Here is a 17,530-nt window from a genome sequence, read left to right on the forward strand (position 1 = left end):
GTTTTATGGTGATTTTTTTTTAATGTACAGGGTTATTTTAAATAAAAATAAAAGAAAATTTACAAAAAAACAAAAAATAATATTTGATTATTTACAAAAAAAAAAATGCAATGAAAAAGATAAAAAATAAATAAAAAGTGTGTAAAAATAAAAAAAAAAATAAAATTAGTATTTATTTTTATCACATATTATATATTTATATATAATTACCTGTTTGTTTGTTCGCTTAGCTATTATAAAAAAATAAAATAAATGTATATTGATAAAATGAAAATGAAAATGAACATGAAAAAAAAAAAAAAATTTCCCCCACACACCACTAAAAAAAAAAAAAAAAAAATTTTAATAAAAAAAAGAAAAAAATAAAATTAAAAAAAAATGAAATTTACCACACTCATGAAATTTCTAAGATTGCCAACATCATTATTAAAAATTAAAATAATAATAATTTTTAACTAATATAGCCACTATAGATTTTATAATAATAGTTTTTAGAATTAAATTTAATTTAAAAGTCAACTTTAAGGAAAGTATAATAACTATATTTTTTTATTTTAATATTCATTTCTTAAGAAACCATCATTGTTCAATTTAATTATTCAAATAATATTTTTTAATTAATTATAAAAAATAAATAAATGAAATGAAATTCACACATTGCCATGAATTTAATGCCATATTGAAAATAAATTTAAAAGTTTAATTTTTTTTTATTTTTTTTTTATAATAATAATTTTTAAGTTATATTATATATTTCTATTTATATTCATTTTTTTTATTTTTTATTTTTTTTTATTATAATAATGTTGATTTAAATTGTTTTAATAAGTCTTGAATGGGAAAATTGAATCAATAATACCATTAAATGTTTTCTTATTGGCAACTTCAGGGACAGTATCATAAACACCATCAGTGTTATCTTTTCTCCATTTTTTGAATTTTTGGGTGAAATCTGGTTTTTGAACAATTGTATTGGTGGCCCTTGAAACTCTTTCTCTAACACCATTAATTAATTGAAATCTAACTTTACATGGGGTACTAAGATTTTTTTGAAAAATGAAATTAATAATCTGATAAAAAAAAAAATAAAATAAAAATAAAATAAAAATAAAATAAAATATAATTAAATAAAATAAAATAAAACAAAACACTTACCTGTATTTTGGATCAATATGTGAAACATTTGAATAATGAATTGGGGCTTCTTTGGTAAAAGCGGTTTGTCTTTGTGTTTTGGTGGGTTTGGTGTGTTTTTTAATTAATTTTAAACCTTCAACAATTAAATTGTTGTGTTTTCTATTTACTGATTTAATAATACCTTGTTTACCTTTATCTCTACCTGAAATAATTTCAACCTATAAATATTGATTAATGTTGGTTAGTATTTATCACTACTATGATTACTACTGTCATATGAAAATGAAGATTATAAAAATAATCAATATCTTGTGGATATGCAATATTTGATATTTATTGATGTGATTTAACCTGTTTAATATCAAACATATCCCAAATTGATACGATATTGTATCCTATGATTACTGATTTGGTATTGATTTGATTTTGATTTCTTTATCATATGAAACTAAACCATATTTTTATTTTTATTATTGATGCATATGCAATCAAACTGTCCTATTTATTGTTAGCTGTTCATACTTTATCACCTTTAATATATTTCCATTTTGGAATTAAATAAATTCCATTTTTGAATGTTTTTCCACCAAACAATGACATTTTTATATATAAATAATGAAAAATAAAATAATATTAAAATCAAAAAATATTCAAAGTTAAAAAAAAAAAATTTAAAAAAAAAAAAAATTAAAAAAAATAAAATAAAAAAAAAAAAACGAAAAAAAAAAAAAAAAAAAAAAAATTTTTATTTTTATTTTTCTATAATATTTTTAAAAAAGGTTGTCTATTATTATTAATAATTATACTATAATAGAGAGTAAATAAACAAAACTCTTTTAAGTCCTTTTAGATCCCTTTTAAGTAATATTAATAATAATAAAATCAAAACAAAAAATTCAACAAGTTAATTAAACTATATAATATCATAATTTTTAGTTTAAATTTTTAAAACCACAATACCCACCACCACCTATATATAAAACCAAATTTACATAAATTATACATATACACATATAAAATGCAATCAGATGATATTATTTGGGATGTAATTAGCAAAAACTTTTGCTCCTATAGATCAACGTATGTATATTCATTGACAATGTTAAATTTTTTTTTCAACCTATCTATATCTTACTAATTTTATTATATAATTTAATAATCTAGCTTTAATAAAACCAAATTTTGTAGAAATGAATATAATGTAACTGGTGTTTGCAATAAAGTATCATGTCCTTTAGCAAATAGTCGTTATGCAACAGTTCGTGAAGAACAAGGTGTTATTTATTTATATATGAAAACTGTCGAAAGAGCACACACACCATCAAAACTTTGGGAAAAGATTAAATTAGATCCAAACTTTATGAAGGCAATAGAACAAATCGATTCAAATTTAGAGTTTTGGCCAGGTCATATGAGTCATCGTGTCAAGCAAAGATTTATTAGAATTACTCAATATTTAATTAGAATGAGAAAAATGAGAAAACAAATTAGGTATGTAGAACAACAACAACAACAAAAATATAACAACTATCAATTCATATATTAAATATTTAATTAAACCAATACTAATATTTTAATTTTATATCAATAGACGTGAATTAGTACCAATTAATAAAAAAGCAGAAAGAAGAGATAAAACTCGTGAAAATAAAGCATTGGTTGCTGCACATCTCACTGTTAATATTAAGAAAGAATTATTAAGTAGATTATCCAAGGGTACATATAGTGAAATGAATTACTTCCCAGAAGAAGTATTCAATGAAGTATTAAATAAAGAAGGTGATCAAGATGAATTAGATGAAGAAGAAATCGAAGAAGAAGAAGAATTAGAAGAAGAATACGAAGATGAAATCGATGATCTCGAAAACGGCGGTGATATCGAATATGTTGAAGGTGATGATGATGAATTTGATGATGACGATGACGAATTTGATGGTAAATATTCAAGATTCAATTAGATATTTAAAAAACAAACACAATATTAATTATTTTTTTTTTTCTTTTTTACAGCCAACAACTATACCTCACCATATGACGATGAAGAAGAAGATGGTGATGACGATGATGAAGATGATAACGGAGATGATGATGAAGTTAATATTAAACCAAATACCACCAATAAAAGAACAAGTTACTCTATTCCAACCAGTAAGTTATTATATTTATTTATTTAAAATAATCAAGAAAAGCTATTAATTTTTTAAAAAAATTTTTACCACTTTTATTAGGAAAATCCACTCGTCCATATGTTCACCTCGAATATGAAAAAGAATATGAAGAAGAGCATAATTAAACTATTTAAGTTAAATAAAAAAAAAAATAAAAAATTAATTTTTAAAAAAAAAAAAAAAGTGGTATTTTTTTTTGAAATCCACTGTTCGATTATCAAAAAAAAAAAATCAATTTTTGTTGTGACTCAAATATCAGCTTCTATCTCTAAATAAATTTTTTTACAATTGATTTTTTAAAACGAAGAGATATATTCTCACAAATTTTCATAATGGAATTTGCAATACAGAGAATTCGAATGAAAAATTTGCAAAAAAAAAAAAAATAAAAAAAAAAATTCAAAATAAATAAAATTATTACGAACAATTATCTATTTTATTTAATTTTATTTTTATTTTTTTTTTTTTACAAAAATTTTTTTTTACAAAATTTTTTTATTTTCCCATCATAAATTTTTTTTTTTCTTTTCTTTTTTTTCCTGCCCCAATAGCTATACAAACACAATTAAAGTATTATTATTTCTTTACCTGTGTTATAAAGCATTTGGGTAATGATCATAAAACTATTTTTGATTCAACAACAATAATCAATAATTATTATAATTATTATTTTTCTTTTCTAAATTATTATTATTATATTCCAAATAATAGTGATAATAAAAATAATATATATATAATATTTTGAGATTAATCAATTTTATTTATTATATATATAAATAAAAATTATTATTAACAATTTTCTTTTTCCTTTTTTTTTTTTTTTTTTATTTTTTATTTTCTTATACAACAATATAATTGCTTATGCTCTTATGGTGGGCTCTCCTCTGTATATTGATTTTGCGTAACAAAACTATCCAATTTTTTTTTCTTGATTTTTTTTGTTTTTGAACTTATCAAATTTGGGTACATACAACCCAAATTACGAAAAACTTTTTTTTAATTTTTTTTTTTTTATTTTTTATTTTTTATTTTTTTTTAAAAAATCAAAATTTTTTTTTTTTATTTTTTGTTTTTTTTTTTTTATTATTTGAAATTAATAATTTTTTGTATTCATAACAATTTATACATTATTTATTATATATCATTTTATTATTTTATTTTAATATATATACATATATTTTTATTTATTTATTATTATTTTTTTTGTTTTAAACAAAATAGAAATTTACAAAAATTACATCACTAAATAATTCAACTCTTTATATAAAAAACAAACCGATATTAAAACCTTTCTACTTTGAAAGTTTTAATGTGTTATAACGCTATCTAAATCGAGTTCTCTTTATTTCTTTCTCTCTCGTTAAAAAGAATAGTTTTTCTGTTAAAAGAAATCCTTTTTTTTAGTCCTGCTTCCAATTTAAAATAATAATAATAATCATATATAATCATTTTATTTTCCCCCGTTTCTTAAAAAAATCATATTACTTTTTTTTTTCTAAAATCAATAATTTTTCCACATAATTTAATAAATTAATAATAATAATTTCAATTAATATTTAAAAATGTATCAACCACAAATCACTTTTACTACAAATAATAACAATAATAATAACAATGGTAACGATATGAATACCATTCATCAAAACTTTTTAAATCAAAGTTTAATTGCACAACAACAACAAACTATTGCAAACACTGTTGTTGACAGTTCTCAATTTTATAATAACTTTAATATTGGTTTTGAAAACAATACCACTAATAATAATGGTAATAATAATATATTAAACAATATTCAACTTCAACAACAATTAACTGTTCAACAATTACAACCATTACAACAAAACAATGGAATTCAAACCCAAATTATTACCGTTCCAGTTATTAAGAAGAGAGCTAAAAGAGCTTGCTTAAACTGCAGATCCTCTAAGGTTGCTTGTGACCACCAAAGACCATGTGTTCGTTGTGTTAAAAACGGCATTGAAGATTCTTGTCGTGATGTACCAAGAAAACCAAAGGTACCAAGTAAGAGAATTAAAAAGGATGTTTCAAATGTTCCAGTCCTTCCACAATTAATTGCTGATATGGGCACATTTATCCCAAGCCATCCAAACTTTACACCTGATAACCTTGGTTATGCAAATAGCTTAACAACACTCACTGCACAATATCCACAACCAACAACCTCAAGTTTAAATAATAACAACACTAATAATTGTAATAATAATAATAATACAGTAGTACAAAGAAGAATAGTTAAACAAGTTAAATCACCAGAACAACAAATTTTAACTTATGGAAATCAAGATTTTAATATGGGAATAATTGGAAATAATAGTAATAACAACCTTGTAAATAATCAATCCCCATTCTATTTTACATATCCAAATAGTACCAGTAGCGATAGTAACAATAATATAGATAATAATATAAATAACACTACTACTACAACCACTACCACCACTTCAACACCAACATCACCAACATCTCCACCATCACCATCAAAACTTAAAGAAGAGGAAAATAATTTATCTGCTTCACCAATTTTAAGTCCAAACAGTCCAAGTTCAGCCTCCTCGACACCAGTTCAAAGCTTTTCAGAATCATCTTTGTCTAGCCCAAATAGCCCAGGCCATTTACCAGCTGTTTTAGAATCACAAGAGGGTTCATCGGCAATTGGATCAAATGTTCACAGTTCATTAGAAAATGTTTTTACAAATCTTTCAACTTTGATAAACTCACAAGCCTCATCTATTCAAGATCCATTGGTTGCTTCCTCACCTTATGGATGTTGCGTCAAGAGCCCATTTGCAATTGATGGTGCCCCAGAATCAGTCGATCCAATTAAAACCACCGGCAATGGCACTCATCAACACAACCATCAAGCTGATGAAAAATTAGAAATCGTTAAATGTTGCCAACAACAACCACAACAATTACCTGAGGTTTTAATTAACGAGTTTAAAAAGATTCATCAATCTTTGGAAAGAATTTCAACATTCCTCCAATATCCAAATGGTGTCTCCAGACCATTATATAGTCCAGCTCCTCGTTATTTGTTGGTACCTAATTCAGTTTGGACACCAAATCAAGAAATTGAATCGGTAAATTATCTTTAAAAAAGAAAAAAAAAACAATATTATCACACAATAATAATCAATTTTATTTCCAGTCAATAACTCCACCTCCTTCTTCTTCCTATAAAAAAAAAAAAAATTACTATATAAATCAAATAAATTTATATTAGCCATTTTAAATTAAATATTTATAGTATATCTAACCAAATTATTTTATTTTTTAATTTTAATATTACTCCCACCAAATCTCTCTCCATCCATCCATTCCCAAACTCAAATTTGTGCCGAACCTCTCTCTCATCTCATCTTACCTCATCTCTCCAATCTCTTCTCTTTTAAAACGTAACTATGCCAAATTTTTAGAAAATTCATTTACTACTAACAAAATTTGATTTACCCTTTGCTCAATTTTCATTCCCGACAAAAGATTTAGTTTCAATCAATGATAGTTTTTGTAGATTAATAGGGTATGAAAATGTTGAGGAGCTGTACCAAGAATCACCATTAATAATCTGGGATGATGTTGTTCATAGACAAATTATACCTTTTACGTGTGTAATAACATTAGTATGAAAATTTATTGTTATTTTTTACAGATATTAACTTTTTTTTTTAAAATTTTTAGTAACAGATATGCATTAGAGGCAATGGTAAAAAAAATTCACACTTTCCAAAAACCGTGTGTGATGAAAAAAAGAAATGGGAAATATTTCAGTTGTCATTTATTTGTTGAATTTGTTCAAGACTTCTCTTCATTCAAAGTTTTTATTTTAAAAAAATTAACCCCAGATTTAGATGCCAGCTTATCAGGTGAATATATATCACGTGAATTTCAACATAAAAACTGTTGTTTAGCATTAGATGATATAATTTAAAAGTAATAGTAATAGTAATAGTAATAGTAATAATAATAATAATAATAATTTGTATAATTAATTGTAATATAAAATAATCAGGAATAGGAAAATAGGAAAATAGGAAAAAAAAAACGAGAAAGTATTAAATAAATAAAATAAAAAAAAATATAAAATAATTTTATTTTATTTTTGTATTATAAATAAATTTTCAAAACTGATCAATTATATTTTTTGTGTGTAAAAAAAAAAAAATAGAAAAAAAAAGAGAAAAATAAAAAAAAAAAATACAAAAAATTGAAAAATAGAAACAAAAAAATTTTTTAAATATTATAATAATTAAATCAAATTTTAAATGGAAGTGTTCCACAAGAATATTTAGATTTACATTTTATTAATTAATTTTCCGTAGAAAATTTTTTTTTTATAGCGAAGATTTGACAAAAAATAAAAAAAATAAAAAAAATTAAAATCCACACCGAAGCTTTTTTTAAAAAAAAAAAATTTAAATTTTTTTTCTATACTATTTATAATAAAAACAAAAAAAAAAAAAAAAACAACAATAGTACTATAAAATATTCATAATAATTTCATAATCATATTCATAATACTGTAACATATATTTAAAATAGATCGAAAAATAAATAATAAAAATAAAAATAACTTAGATATGGTATAATTGTATAAAAATAATAATAATAAAATTGGTTAAATAAAAGTTTGATCATTTATGAAGCCATTTTTAAATTTGTAGATAATATTAATATAAATATAAATATAAATATAAATATAAATATAAATATAAATAAATAAATAAATAAATAAATAAATATATATAAATATAAATAAGTATATATACTAAATATATAAATATAAATAAAAAATAATATAATATATAGCAACAAAAACAACATAAAAGCGTTTTATTTCACCCAAAAGTAATTATCATTATAATTAATTAGGAGCTTATTAGTTTTAATTTATAGTTTATAGTTATCAATTAAAATAGTTTTAGGAATAATTTAACAATAACGCAAATATTGTGGATCGGGTGATAATTTATTTCTATTTTATATTACACATTATGGGAAACGTAATAGATATTTTTAAATATTTAAATCTACACCACAGTTACACACTGTATATTAAATTTATAATTTATTTTCCCCATTTGCACACTGCATATATCCAGTTTTAGAATTTGTTAAAAAATAAAAAAATAAAAAAAATAAATTATTCACCACGTTTCACCTTTTTGTTTTTTTATTTATAATATAAATTTAGATTAGACAAAAGATCATTTTAAATCATCTAATATAACAAAAACCCACCAATTCACCAATCCACCATTTTTCACTATTTTTATTTTTTATTTATTTCTATTATATAATAACACTCGTATCAAATTTATATACAGTAAATTAATAATCTTTCAAATATTTATATAAAATTTTCTTACCCTACCCACCTATTCACACACACACACAATCAAAACAATTTAATTATTTTTAAAAAAAAAAAAAAAAAAAAAAAAATATTTACAATCGGACTATAAACAACCACATTCACACACACAACATACACACCCAAATAAAAATTCATATTAAGTTTTTTTCATAAAAAAATTAATATTAGGTTGTATAATAAAAAAAAAAAAATAGATTTATTTTAATTTTTATTTTTATTTTTATTTTTTTAAATCATAATTATTAATTTAAAATAAATATATAAAATAATAATTCATTAGACACACAATAGAAAATTTTAAAGAGAATACTTTAATTTATGGATTAAATACAATTATAATTATTATCAATTAGTTTACATTCTATCCGATTAATAGATATTTGTTTTATAGTAAAGTTTAAAATAAAATAATATATAAATAGTAATAAAAGTGTATAAACAATTATATAATTTTATATTATATTTTCCATTCATATTAAAATTTAAATTTAAATTTACGTTTTGTTGCAACAACACTATAATCTTCTTTACATACACACATACACACACACATATAATACACTTTTCCTCTTTCTCACCATTTCCACCTTTGTCTCACACACCACATATAAACACAACAACACTTGGGATAATTATACACTTAACTTTGATAGTTTTTAATTTTTAATATATTATAATTACTATTTTATCTATACATTTAATTAAAAATTTTTCTTTTTTAATTTAAAAGTATATGATTTGTTTTAAAATGAAATAGATGTTATTATTATTTATATAGTGTAAAATTATTTTATTGTTTTAAAAGATTATTTTATTTTTTTTAATTTTTAATTATTTTTTTAAAATATATAAATAAAAGTTTTAAAACAAATTTTAAAAAAAAAAAACAAAAGTATATTTTATTAATATAAATTTATTAATTTCTAGGTTAAACTATCAACTTTTTTTTTTTACAAGTTAATAGTAGTAATATCTAAAATATACAATTTAAATTAATTAATAGTATAAATCAATAACAATAATAATAGTAGAATTGTAACAAAAATAATAATATTATAATAATAATATAATAATAATATAATATAATATATATATATATATAAAATGATAAATTATCGAATAATATTTAAAATATTTTTAATATTATTCGTTTTAATAAATTTTTGTAGTTCATTTGAACAAAATTTAAAATCAGCAACATTTTCATCATCAATTTTTATAGAGGATGAGACATTGGTTAATCAACAATTACAAGATCAACACAACAGAGAAAATCAAATATTCAATAATGGCGGTAATAATATTATGATTGGTAATTATAATCAAGAGCATGCAAATTCATCATCCAGTATTGATAATGAACCATTGTCAGATTGTGGAGATAGATGCCAAATTGGTCAAGTTTGTCGTAACCATACTTGTACCACCTGTTTAACTGATTCAGAATGTTTTTCATTAAATGATCAATGGGTTTGTCAACAAGGTCAATGTACACATAAATCATTGTTCCACAGCGAAGTTACATTCTTAGATATTCTTGGTATGGTCCTTTTATTCATTGGTTGTGCTTTATCTAGTGGAGGTGGTGTAGGTGGTGGCGGTATTTATATTCCAATTTTAATTTTAGTCAGTAAATGGGATCCAAAATCATCAATTCCATTATCAAATTGTTTGGTTGCTGGTTGTTCTTTAGCTAACTTTATTCAAAATTTCCCAAGAAGACATCCTTTTTCAAACAAACATCTTATAGATTTTAGTGTTGCTCTTTTAATTGAACCATTAACTTTGGCAGGTACTATCTTTGGTGTTTATTTACATACCTATTTCCCACCATTAGTTATTCTTTTGTTATTGGTTATCACTCTTGGTTTCACCTCTTTTAAAACAATTACTAAAGGTGTAGAAATTTATAGAAAAGAAATTAAAGCTAAAGTCTCTTTATTAAATAATGATCATCATAAAATCAATGATAGTAATGGTAGCGGTAGTAGCAATCCAAATGGTGATGGTGCAAATTCAAATGTTAAATATAATCGTATGTATTATTTTTTATACCATCAATACCAATAATTATTTTTATACTAATATCTTTTTTATTTTTTATAAAATTAGCATTTTATGACGCTGAATGGGGTAAAGTTTCAATTTTATTAATAGTTTTAATCTTTTCAACAATGTTTTCAATTTTCAAAGGTGGTGATGAAGAATACAGTTTAATTGGTGTCAAGTTATGCTCGCCACTTTATTGGGTATTATCATTTGTTATGGTACCAGTTATTATTATTTTATGGGGTTTCACTGCTAGATACCTTTATAGAGAATATGAAATTAGACGTGATGAGGGTAGAGAAATTGAAGGTGAAATTAAATATACTCATAAAAATATTATTGTTTTAGGTATCCTTTCAATTGTTGCAGGTATTTTAGCTTCATTATTAGGTATTGGTGGTGGTATGATCAAGGGTCCAGTCTTATTACAAATGGTAAGAATTTTATTAATATTATAAATACAAAGTAGGTAAATGTATTAATTTTGTTTTTTTTTTTAAAAAAGGGTTTAAGTCCAGATGTTACTGCTGCTACTTCAAGTTATATGATTGTAAGGATTAATTATTATTTTATTTATGAATACATATATTAATTAATATACTAATTTTTTCAATCTTTTTATCCAGTTATTCACCTCAGCATCATCAGCTATTCAATATATTTTAGTTGGTAAATTAAGATGGGATTACGGTATTGTTTATTATGCAATTGGTTTCATTTCATGTTTTGTTGGTACCCAAACTTTAATCTGGATCGTTAAGAAATACCAAAGAAGATCATACATCGTTTTCCTTATTGGTGCCGTTATTTCAGTTTCCACTATCTTATTGGTTGTTACTGAAAGTATTGATTTTGTAAAATATAGAAATCTTTCTTTTGATTCAATTTGTAAACCATCAGGCTCAATAGCTTCTTAAATATGATATCATATTTAAATATAACAAATATTAATTAATACTATTTATAAATAAAAATAATATTAATAAATAAATAAAATTATCTTTATTATTAAAGTTAATTATAAAAAAAAAAAAAAAAAAAAAAAAAAGATTAGTTAGAACAAAAATAATAAAGAACAAAAGTTATAATAGTATATATTATTACTTTTAAAATTATATTATATTATACACTAAAAATAAAAAAAGACAATATTAGTTGTCTCTTTTTGTTTTTATTATTTATTTATTTATTTATTTATTTATTTATTTATTTGTTTATTTATTTAATATTATTATTGTTTTCTTTTTCATTTTCTTTTTCATTATTGCTATGAATTGGGTTTTTATAAATTAAAATTAATTCAGCTTTACTATTTTTTTGAAGATATTTTAAATAGTTTATAAGTTTTGATTTTTCTGAAATTTTAATTGGTTTTGAATTTGAAGAGTCAAATAGGACATAGTTTAAATTATTTGGGTCATTTATTGTTGATGAGGTTGATTCTGTTATTGAGCTTTCATTATCCATATTTTTAATTATAGTCCAGTGTCTAGATTCATATAGACCAAATATCCTAAATGTAACAGTATTGATTAAAATCCCACCCAGCATATTAAAGTCGATCTCTTCTAATGCATTTCTTTTGTCAAACCATTGAATTTCATAATCGTTATTTATAAATACATGAACTAGTACATTTGCATCATAGTTACCTAATCCACTATACGATAATAAATATTAGTATTAATGTATAATATTATTGTGAATAAAAAAAGATAGTTTACAAAAAACTTTTATGGGGATTGATTAATCTATTTGAAATATCAATTTCATACGCTATCTCGTCTAATTTCCTTTGATTATATTTTTCTTGTTGAAACTTTATTATTAATATGAAAATAAAAATATAAGGACATGTGTCAATATAATCATATTATTATTTTTTATTATTACCAAAAAGTTACTTACAAAATTATTAATTACATGTAGACCACATAGTTTTTTTCTTTGTCTTTCAAAATATAAGCTATCAACGTTTAAATTATTGGACATAATAATTATTCTTATTTGTTTTTATGAGTATTTCTTTTAATATATAAAATATGATATATAAAATTAAAAAATGAAAAATTTAAAAAAATTAAATAAAAATTAAAAAAATATTTTTCAAAAAAAATAAAATAAATTTAAATTAATTTAAAAAAAAAAATTAATAAAATCTATAAATAAAATAAAACTAATTATTAATAATATTAATTTTATTGTAATTTCAATTTATATAAAATATATTAAATTTTAAATTTTAAAATTTTTTTTTTTGATTAGTTATAAGTTACGGAGCACGGTTTATTAAAAAATATAATTTTTTTAATATAACTTATTTGATCAAAAAAGTAATTTTTTTTTTTAAAATTATATAATCATTTATGATTTCATAGTTTTTATGAAATCTAAGATTCAGACCTTTATACCCAAGGTTATATATTTTAAATTTTTTGGCAGGTGATGAAATTTTTTTAAAAAAATTAGGATTTATTCAATAATTTTTTTATTTTTTTTATTTTTTTATTTTTTTTATTTTTTATTTCCAAAAAGTTTTTTTTTTTTTTATTTTTTTTTATAGTTAATTGGAATAAAAATAATTAAAAATGATAGCCAGATTATTTGGTAAATATTTATTATATAATGTACATGCTGGTGAAGAAAAATGTATTTTTAATTTAGTTCCACCAAATGAAAACGAAAAAACAATTTCTTTAAAGAGTAATAACTTTGAACATGATGGATTTATGCCTCAAAAATGTGCAGGTTTGGGAGTTGGGGATGATATTTCCCCACACCTTTCATGGTCAGATTTACCAGAGGGAACAAAAGAAATTATACTTGCATGTGAAGATGTAGATGCTCCAGTTTGGGTACCAATTCTTCATGTATGTTTTATATGTTTTTTTTTTTAAAAGTTTTAATAATTAATTTTTTATTTTTAATTTTTAGGCATCGGCTGTTGGTATTAAACCAAGTATTAAGGAGATACCAGAGGGTGCTTTAAATGTTGGTGAAAAATCCTCAGGAAAAATAGAAGACATGTTTATTGGAGTTTGTAATTTTAGAAATATTCATGGTTATATTGGTCCACGTCCTTTGAATGGTCATGGTAAGCATAGATACATTTTTGAAATTTATGCTTTATCTGAGCCATCAGGCATAAATCAAGAAAAATTCACTAAAGATCAATTAATTTCTTCAATGAAATCTAAAGTTATTGGTAGAGGGCGTCTTGATGGCTTTTATATTCAAGAATAAATTTTTATTTGCAATTCAATTTTATTAATTTTTTTTAATTTTTTAACTTTAAAATAACGTTAAAAATTAATTTTTAAATAATAAAATATTATCAAAAATAACAAAAAACTCATCTTTTATATTTGTAATAAAACTCCAATAATTAATTTCCAAATTAATGAATTTTAAATATATATCAACTTTTTTAACTGAAAACCCGAAAATGGTGGTTTTTTAAAATTTCAACAAATTGGCCGCATAGCATAGTGGTATTGCGCTTCCCTAGTAAGGAAGAGGTCGTGGGTTCGATCCCCGCTGGGGCCTTTTTTGGTGGGATACTCTTCCAGGAGATTTTAATCTTCCCTATGATTTCGTTGTTCCGCAGAACAATGGTGGAAAGAGCCGACTACAAGTAACAACACTTGGTTCAATAATATTAATAGAAGGTATTTGGCACCACACACGAATTGTATAATATCAACTTGACTAAAAAAAAAATTAACACACATAAATATCCCAATTATAAACAATTTAAATTAAAAAAAAATATCTTCCCAAATATTTATTATTATTTTACTTTTATTATAATATTGAATTAATTTCTTTTTTTTTAATATTAAATATATTTAATATATTTAAATTGAACAAAAGTATACTAAAAATAATTATTTATAAATAAAAATAAATTCCCCCCAAAAAAAAAAAATATTTTTTTTAATTTTTTTTAAAATTTTTTTTTCATTTTTTAAAAAAATAATTATAATTTGTTTTTGTGAAAAATATCTTTATATAGTGCAATAACGAAATGGATAATCCGTTTGGTAAACTTTTCGAAAAAAAAAAAAAAGCTCCAGGTAAAAAAGCAGCCTCAGCTATACCACAGTCAAATCTTAAACAATCTTCTTTATTGGGTTCTTCAATTTTATCAAAAAAAGAAGAGGACTTAAAGAATAAATCTTCAAGTGGTTCATCAACATTTTCAAATTCATATTTAAGTTTTGGAATTCCCAAAAAGAACCCAGCTAGTATTGAAAGTCCATCAACTAAATCAGGATCATCATTATTATCAACAACTGCATCAAATATTCCATCGATCCCAAAAAGAAAAAGAGAGGATTCTGATGAAAATAATTTCTTTGGTGATTCCGACCATAATAAGTCATCAAATCAACCTGATATTGATAACAATAGTTCAAGAAAAAAAAAATCATCATCATCATCATCACCATCATCAAAATATGGTTTTAGTAATGATGATTTACCAACTTATACAACTAGAAGTGGGAGATCAGCAAAAAAATTCGATCCAAATCTTTTCAGTATTGATAGTAGTATTAGTAGTAGTAGTACCGCCCCTAAAACTAGTGGCGGTAGTAGTAATACCGCCCCTAAAACTAGTGGGAAAAAAGAATCTAAATATTCAAATATTTCATTGGACGATTTATTAAATGAAAGAAAGAAAACAGGAAAATTTCTTGAAAATATTGACACAGATACAATTTTATTCGACAAGAGCAAGATGAAAGTAGCTATAGCAGAAGATGAAACAATTGACGTTAAATCTATTATAGGTAACGAAATTGAATTTAATGATAAAGAAACCAAACAATTACAAGATGTAAATATTAGTTAGCCATTATAAATCGTTGTATTATGTTTTATAATTAATGAATTTGTTTTAATTATTTTTTATAGCTATTTATTGCAAATGATCTATTTCTTGCAGGTTCCAATCGTCAATATATTTTTGTTGAAAAAAATAAAGTGCCATCGGTAATGGAGTTAAATATTAAAGATAGCGATACTTCAAAATACCCAATTTTGAAATTATTAAAAAATCAAGATTCAAATGAATTGTCAATTTTAAATAGTTTGGGAACATTGGTTAAAATTTCAAAAAGAGAATCAATACCGGATATTTTAATAACTTATTTATACTCACAAGGTATGTAGCTTAATAGTTTTAATATTTATTATAAAGTATAGTTTCACTTATTATAATTTCTTTTTCCTTTTAAACAACAGTTTGTTTTAATAAAAATGATTTAATTGTTTCACAATCATATGACATATTAATGGACATTGAAAAGAAACCCATAAGCGACATCAATAATAATATTTTTGACAAGTTATTTTCATTCGAAAATTTTTTCAATACTTTCAACAGTTATTCAATCGATATTAATCTTGAGTCCCTTAAAAATGTTAAAAAAGTTACAGATTTTTATTCAAAAAAAACTTGTGGTAATTATAAAGAAATAGTTTATTTTTAATAATTAATATTAATAGTTTATTTTTTTATTTTTTTAGTTAATAGAATATTCCCATTTATGAATTTATATAAAGTATTGGTAATGCTAAACTATTCAATAGAAAAAAAGTAGGTTTATAACTATTTTATTATTCTATTCAATCGAAAGCTATATTAATATTGTTTAACTTTTTTTATAGAAAATTTAATACTGAACAGGTCAAAGAGCTTATTAAGTTTTTAATATTTTTATCATTGGACCCATTTTTCCAATTCAAAATGCCACACAATCAAATGAATTTAGAAAAACAGGTTGGTAAGAAGCAAAAAAAAAGTGAAACAGAGGCAGTAAAACCAAAGCAAGATAGTTTTAATCAAGTTGTTAAAGATTCTGGTATTTTTAATTCAATTAGATTATTAAAATTAAATCTTTCAAAATTGATCAATTTATATTTTAACCCAGATTTTCACAGAAATAATAATAGTAATAATAATAATAGTAATAATAATAATAGTATTAATAATATAAATAATGATACAGACAATATACCAACTATTATGAATCAATTATTTGACGAAATTATTTCTATTGTTCCAGAAGATAACGATAGATTCCAAACATTTACCAAAATTACTGAAGTTTTTCCAACAGAAACTGAATTTAAAGTACGTGAAAGATTCTCTCTTTACTGTATTTCAAATATGTTATCTTCGCTAGCAAAAGAAAAAGCAAAAAAGAAAAAGAAACCAACAAAGAAAATTAAAACTGAAGAAAACAAACCAATTGAAGAAAATAAAGAAATACCAAAAGAAGATAACTCGCCAAAATCCAAAGAGACTATTTCAGGAAACTCACCACCTCAAGCAAAAATAGAATTATTGGATGAAATTTTTGAAACCAAAGACATTTGTTCAACTTTAATTAAACTAATTGAGCCATATGTTTATAGAATTAAAAATGAAACTATCAATTTAAGAGTTATGGTTAATGTTATTCAATTGGTAACAATCTGTGTTGATGATATAACCGAAATTAAAAGGCATTTTAAAACCCTTGAGCCAATATTTAAACTGTGGAACAGTAAAGTAAAAGAACCCGAAAATATTGATTTTAATAGAACAAGAGTAGGTTTCTCAATAAAATTATAAAATATTTATAATATACTTTATACTAATTATCATTTAAATATTTATTAAAATAGATCAAGGATTTAGTTGTTCTCAATCAAAGTAAAATAGCTGGTCTTGTTATAAGACAACAAGAAATTATAACAGACTATTTCACAACAAAATAATTTAATAAAAACC

General features: G+C 22.2%; 7 protein-coding genes across 7 annotated transcripts; 5 read left to right on the forward strand and 2 right to left on the reverse strand.

Moving 5' to 3' along the window:
* Nucleotides 1-821: 821 nt before the first annotated feature.
* Nucleotides 822-1,737, reverse strand: DICPUDRAFT_89421 (uncharacterized protein; the record flags this gene model as incomplete). The annotated part of the gene is made up of 3 exons (XM_003291456.1): nt 822-1,038; nt 1,156-1,355; nt 1,660-1,737. The coding sequence occupies 3 exons, from the start codon at nt 1,735-1,737 to the stop codon at nt 822-824; spliced, it is 495 nt and encodes a 164-aa protein (XP_003291504.1).
* A 418-nt stretch (nt 1,738-2,155) lies between these two features.
* DICPUDRAFT_89422 (uncharacterized protein) lies at nt 2,156-3,430 on the forward strand (the record flags this gene model as incomplete). Its single annotated transcript, XM_003291448.1, has 5 exons — nt 2,156-2,217; nt 2,302-2,628; nt 2,729-3,072; nt 3,148-3,285; nt 3,366-3,430. The coding sequence occupies 5 exons, from the start codon at nt 2,156-2,158 to the stop codon at nt 3,428-3,430; spliced, it is 936 nt and encodes a 311-aa protein (XP_003291496.1).
* Nucleotides 3,431-6,880: 3,450 nt separating this feature from the next.
* DICPUDRAFT_39093 (uncharacterized protein) lies at nt 6,881-7,254 on the forward strand (the record flags this gene model as incomplete). The annotated part of the gene is made up of 2 exons (XM_003291449.1): nt 6,881-6,930; nt 7,005-7,254. Coding segments are annotated over 2 exons (300 nt in total), but the record flags the coding sequence as incomplete, so codon positions are not given.
* Nucleotides 7,255-10,005: 2,751 nt separating this feature from the next.
* Nucleotides 10,006-11,666, forward strand: DICPUDRAFT_89425 (uncharacterized protein; the record flags this gene model as incomplete). The annotated part of the gene is made up of 4 exons (XM_003291450.1): nt 10,006-10,735; nt 10,858-11,183; nt 11,255-11,299; nt 11,376-11,666. 4 exons carry the CDS (start codon nt 10,006-10,008, stop codon nt 11,664-11,666), a joined length of 1,392 nt encoding a protein of 463 aa, XP_003291498.1.
* Nucleotides 11,667-11,967: 301 nt separating this feature from the next.
* DICPUDRAFT_89426 (uncharacterized protein) lies at nt 11,968-12,741 on the reverse strand (the record flags this gene model as incomplete). Its single annotated transcript, XM_003291457.1, has 3 exons — nt 11,968-12,409; nt 12,474-12,568; nt 12,658-12,741. 3 exons carry the CDS (start codon nt 12,739-12,741, stop codon nt 11,968-11,970), a joined length of 621 nt encoding a protein of 206 aa, XP_003291505.1.
* A 596-nt stretch (nt 12,742-13,337) lies between these two features.
* On the forward strand, nt 13,338-13,992 carry DICPUDRAFT_156106 (uncharacterized protein; the record flags this gene model as incomplete). Its single annotated transcript, XM_003291451.1, has 2 exons — nt 13,338-13,619; nt 13,684-13,992. The coding sequence occupies 2 exons, from the start codon at nt 13,338-13,340 to the stop codon at nt 13,990-13,992; spliced, it is 591 nt and encodes a 196-aa protein (XP_003291499.1).
* A 784-nt stretch (nt 13,993-14,776) lies between these two features.
* Nucleotides 14,777-17,517, forward strand: DICPUDRAFT_156107 (uncharacterized protein; the record flags this gene model as incomplete). Its single annotated transcript, XM_003291452.1, has 5 exons — nt 14,777-15,589; nt 15,667-15,916; nt 16,282-16,351; nt 16,423-17,347; nt 17,425-17,517. 5 exons carry the CDS (start codon nt 14,777-14,779, stop codon nt 17,515-17,517), a joined length of 2,151 nt encoding a protein of 716 aa, XP_003291500.1.
* Between the last annotated feature and the right edge of the window lie 13 nt (nt 17,518-17,530).

The sequence above is a fragment of the Dictyostelium purpureum genome (genome assembly GCF_000190715.1).
Source record: "Dictyostelium purpureum unplaced genomic scaffold DICPUscaffold_280, whole genome shotgun sequence".
Taxonomy (NCBI): Eukaryota; Evosea; class Eumycetozoa; order Dictyosteliales; family Dictyosteliaceae; genus Dictyostelium; species Dictyostelium purpureum.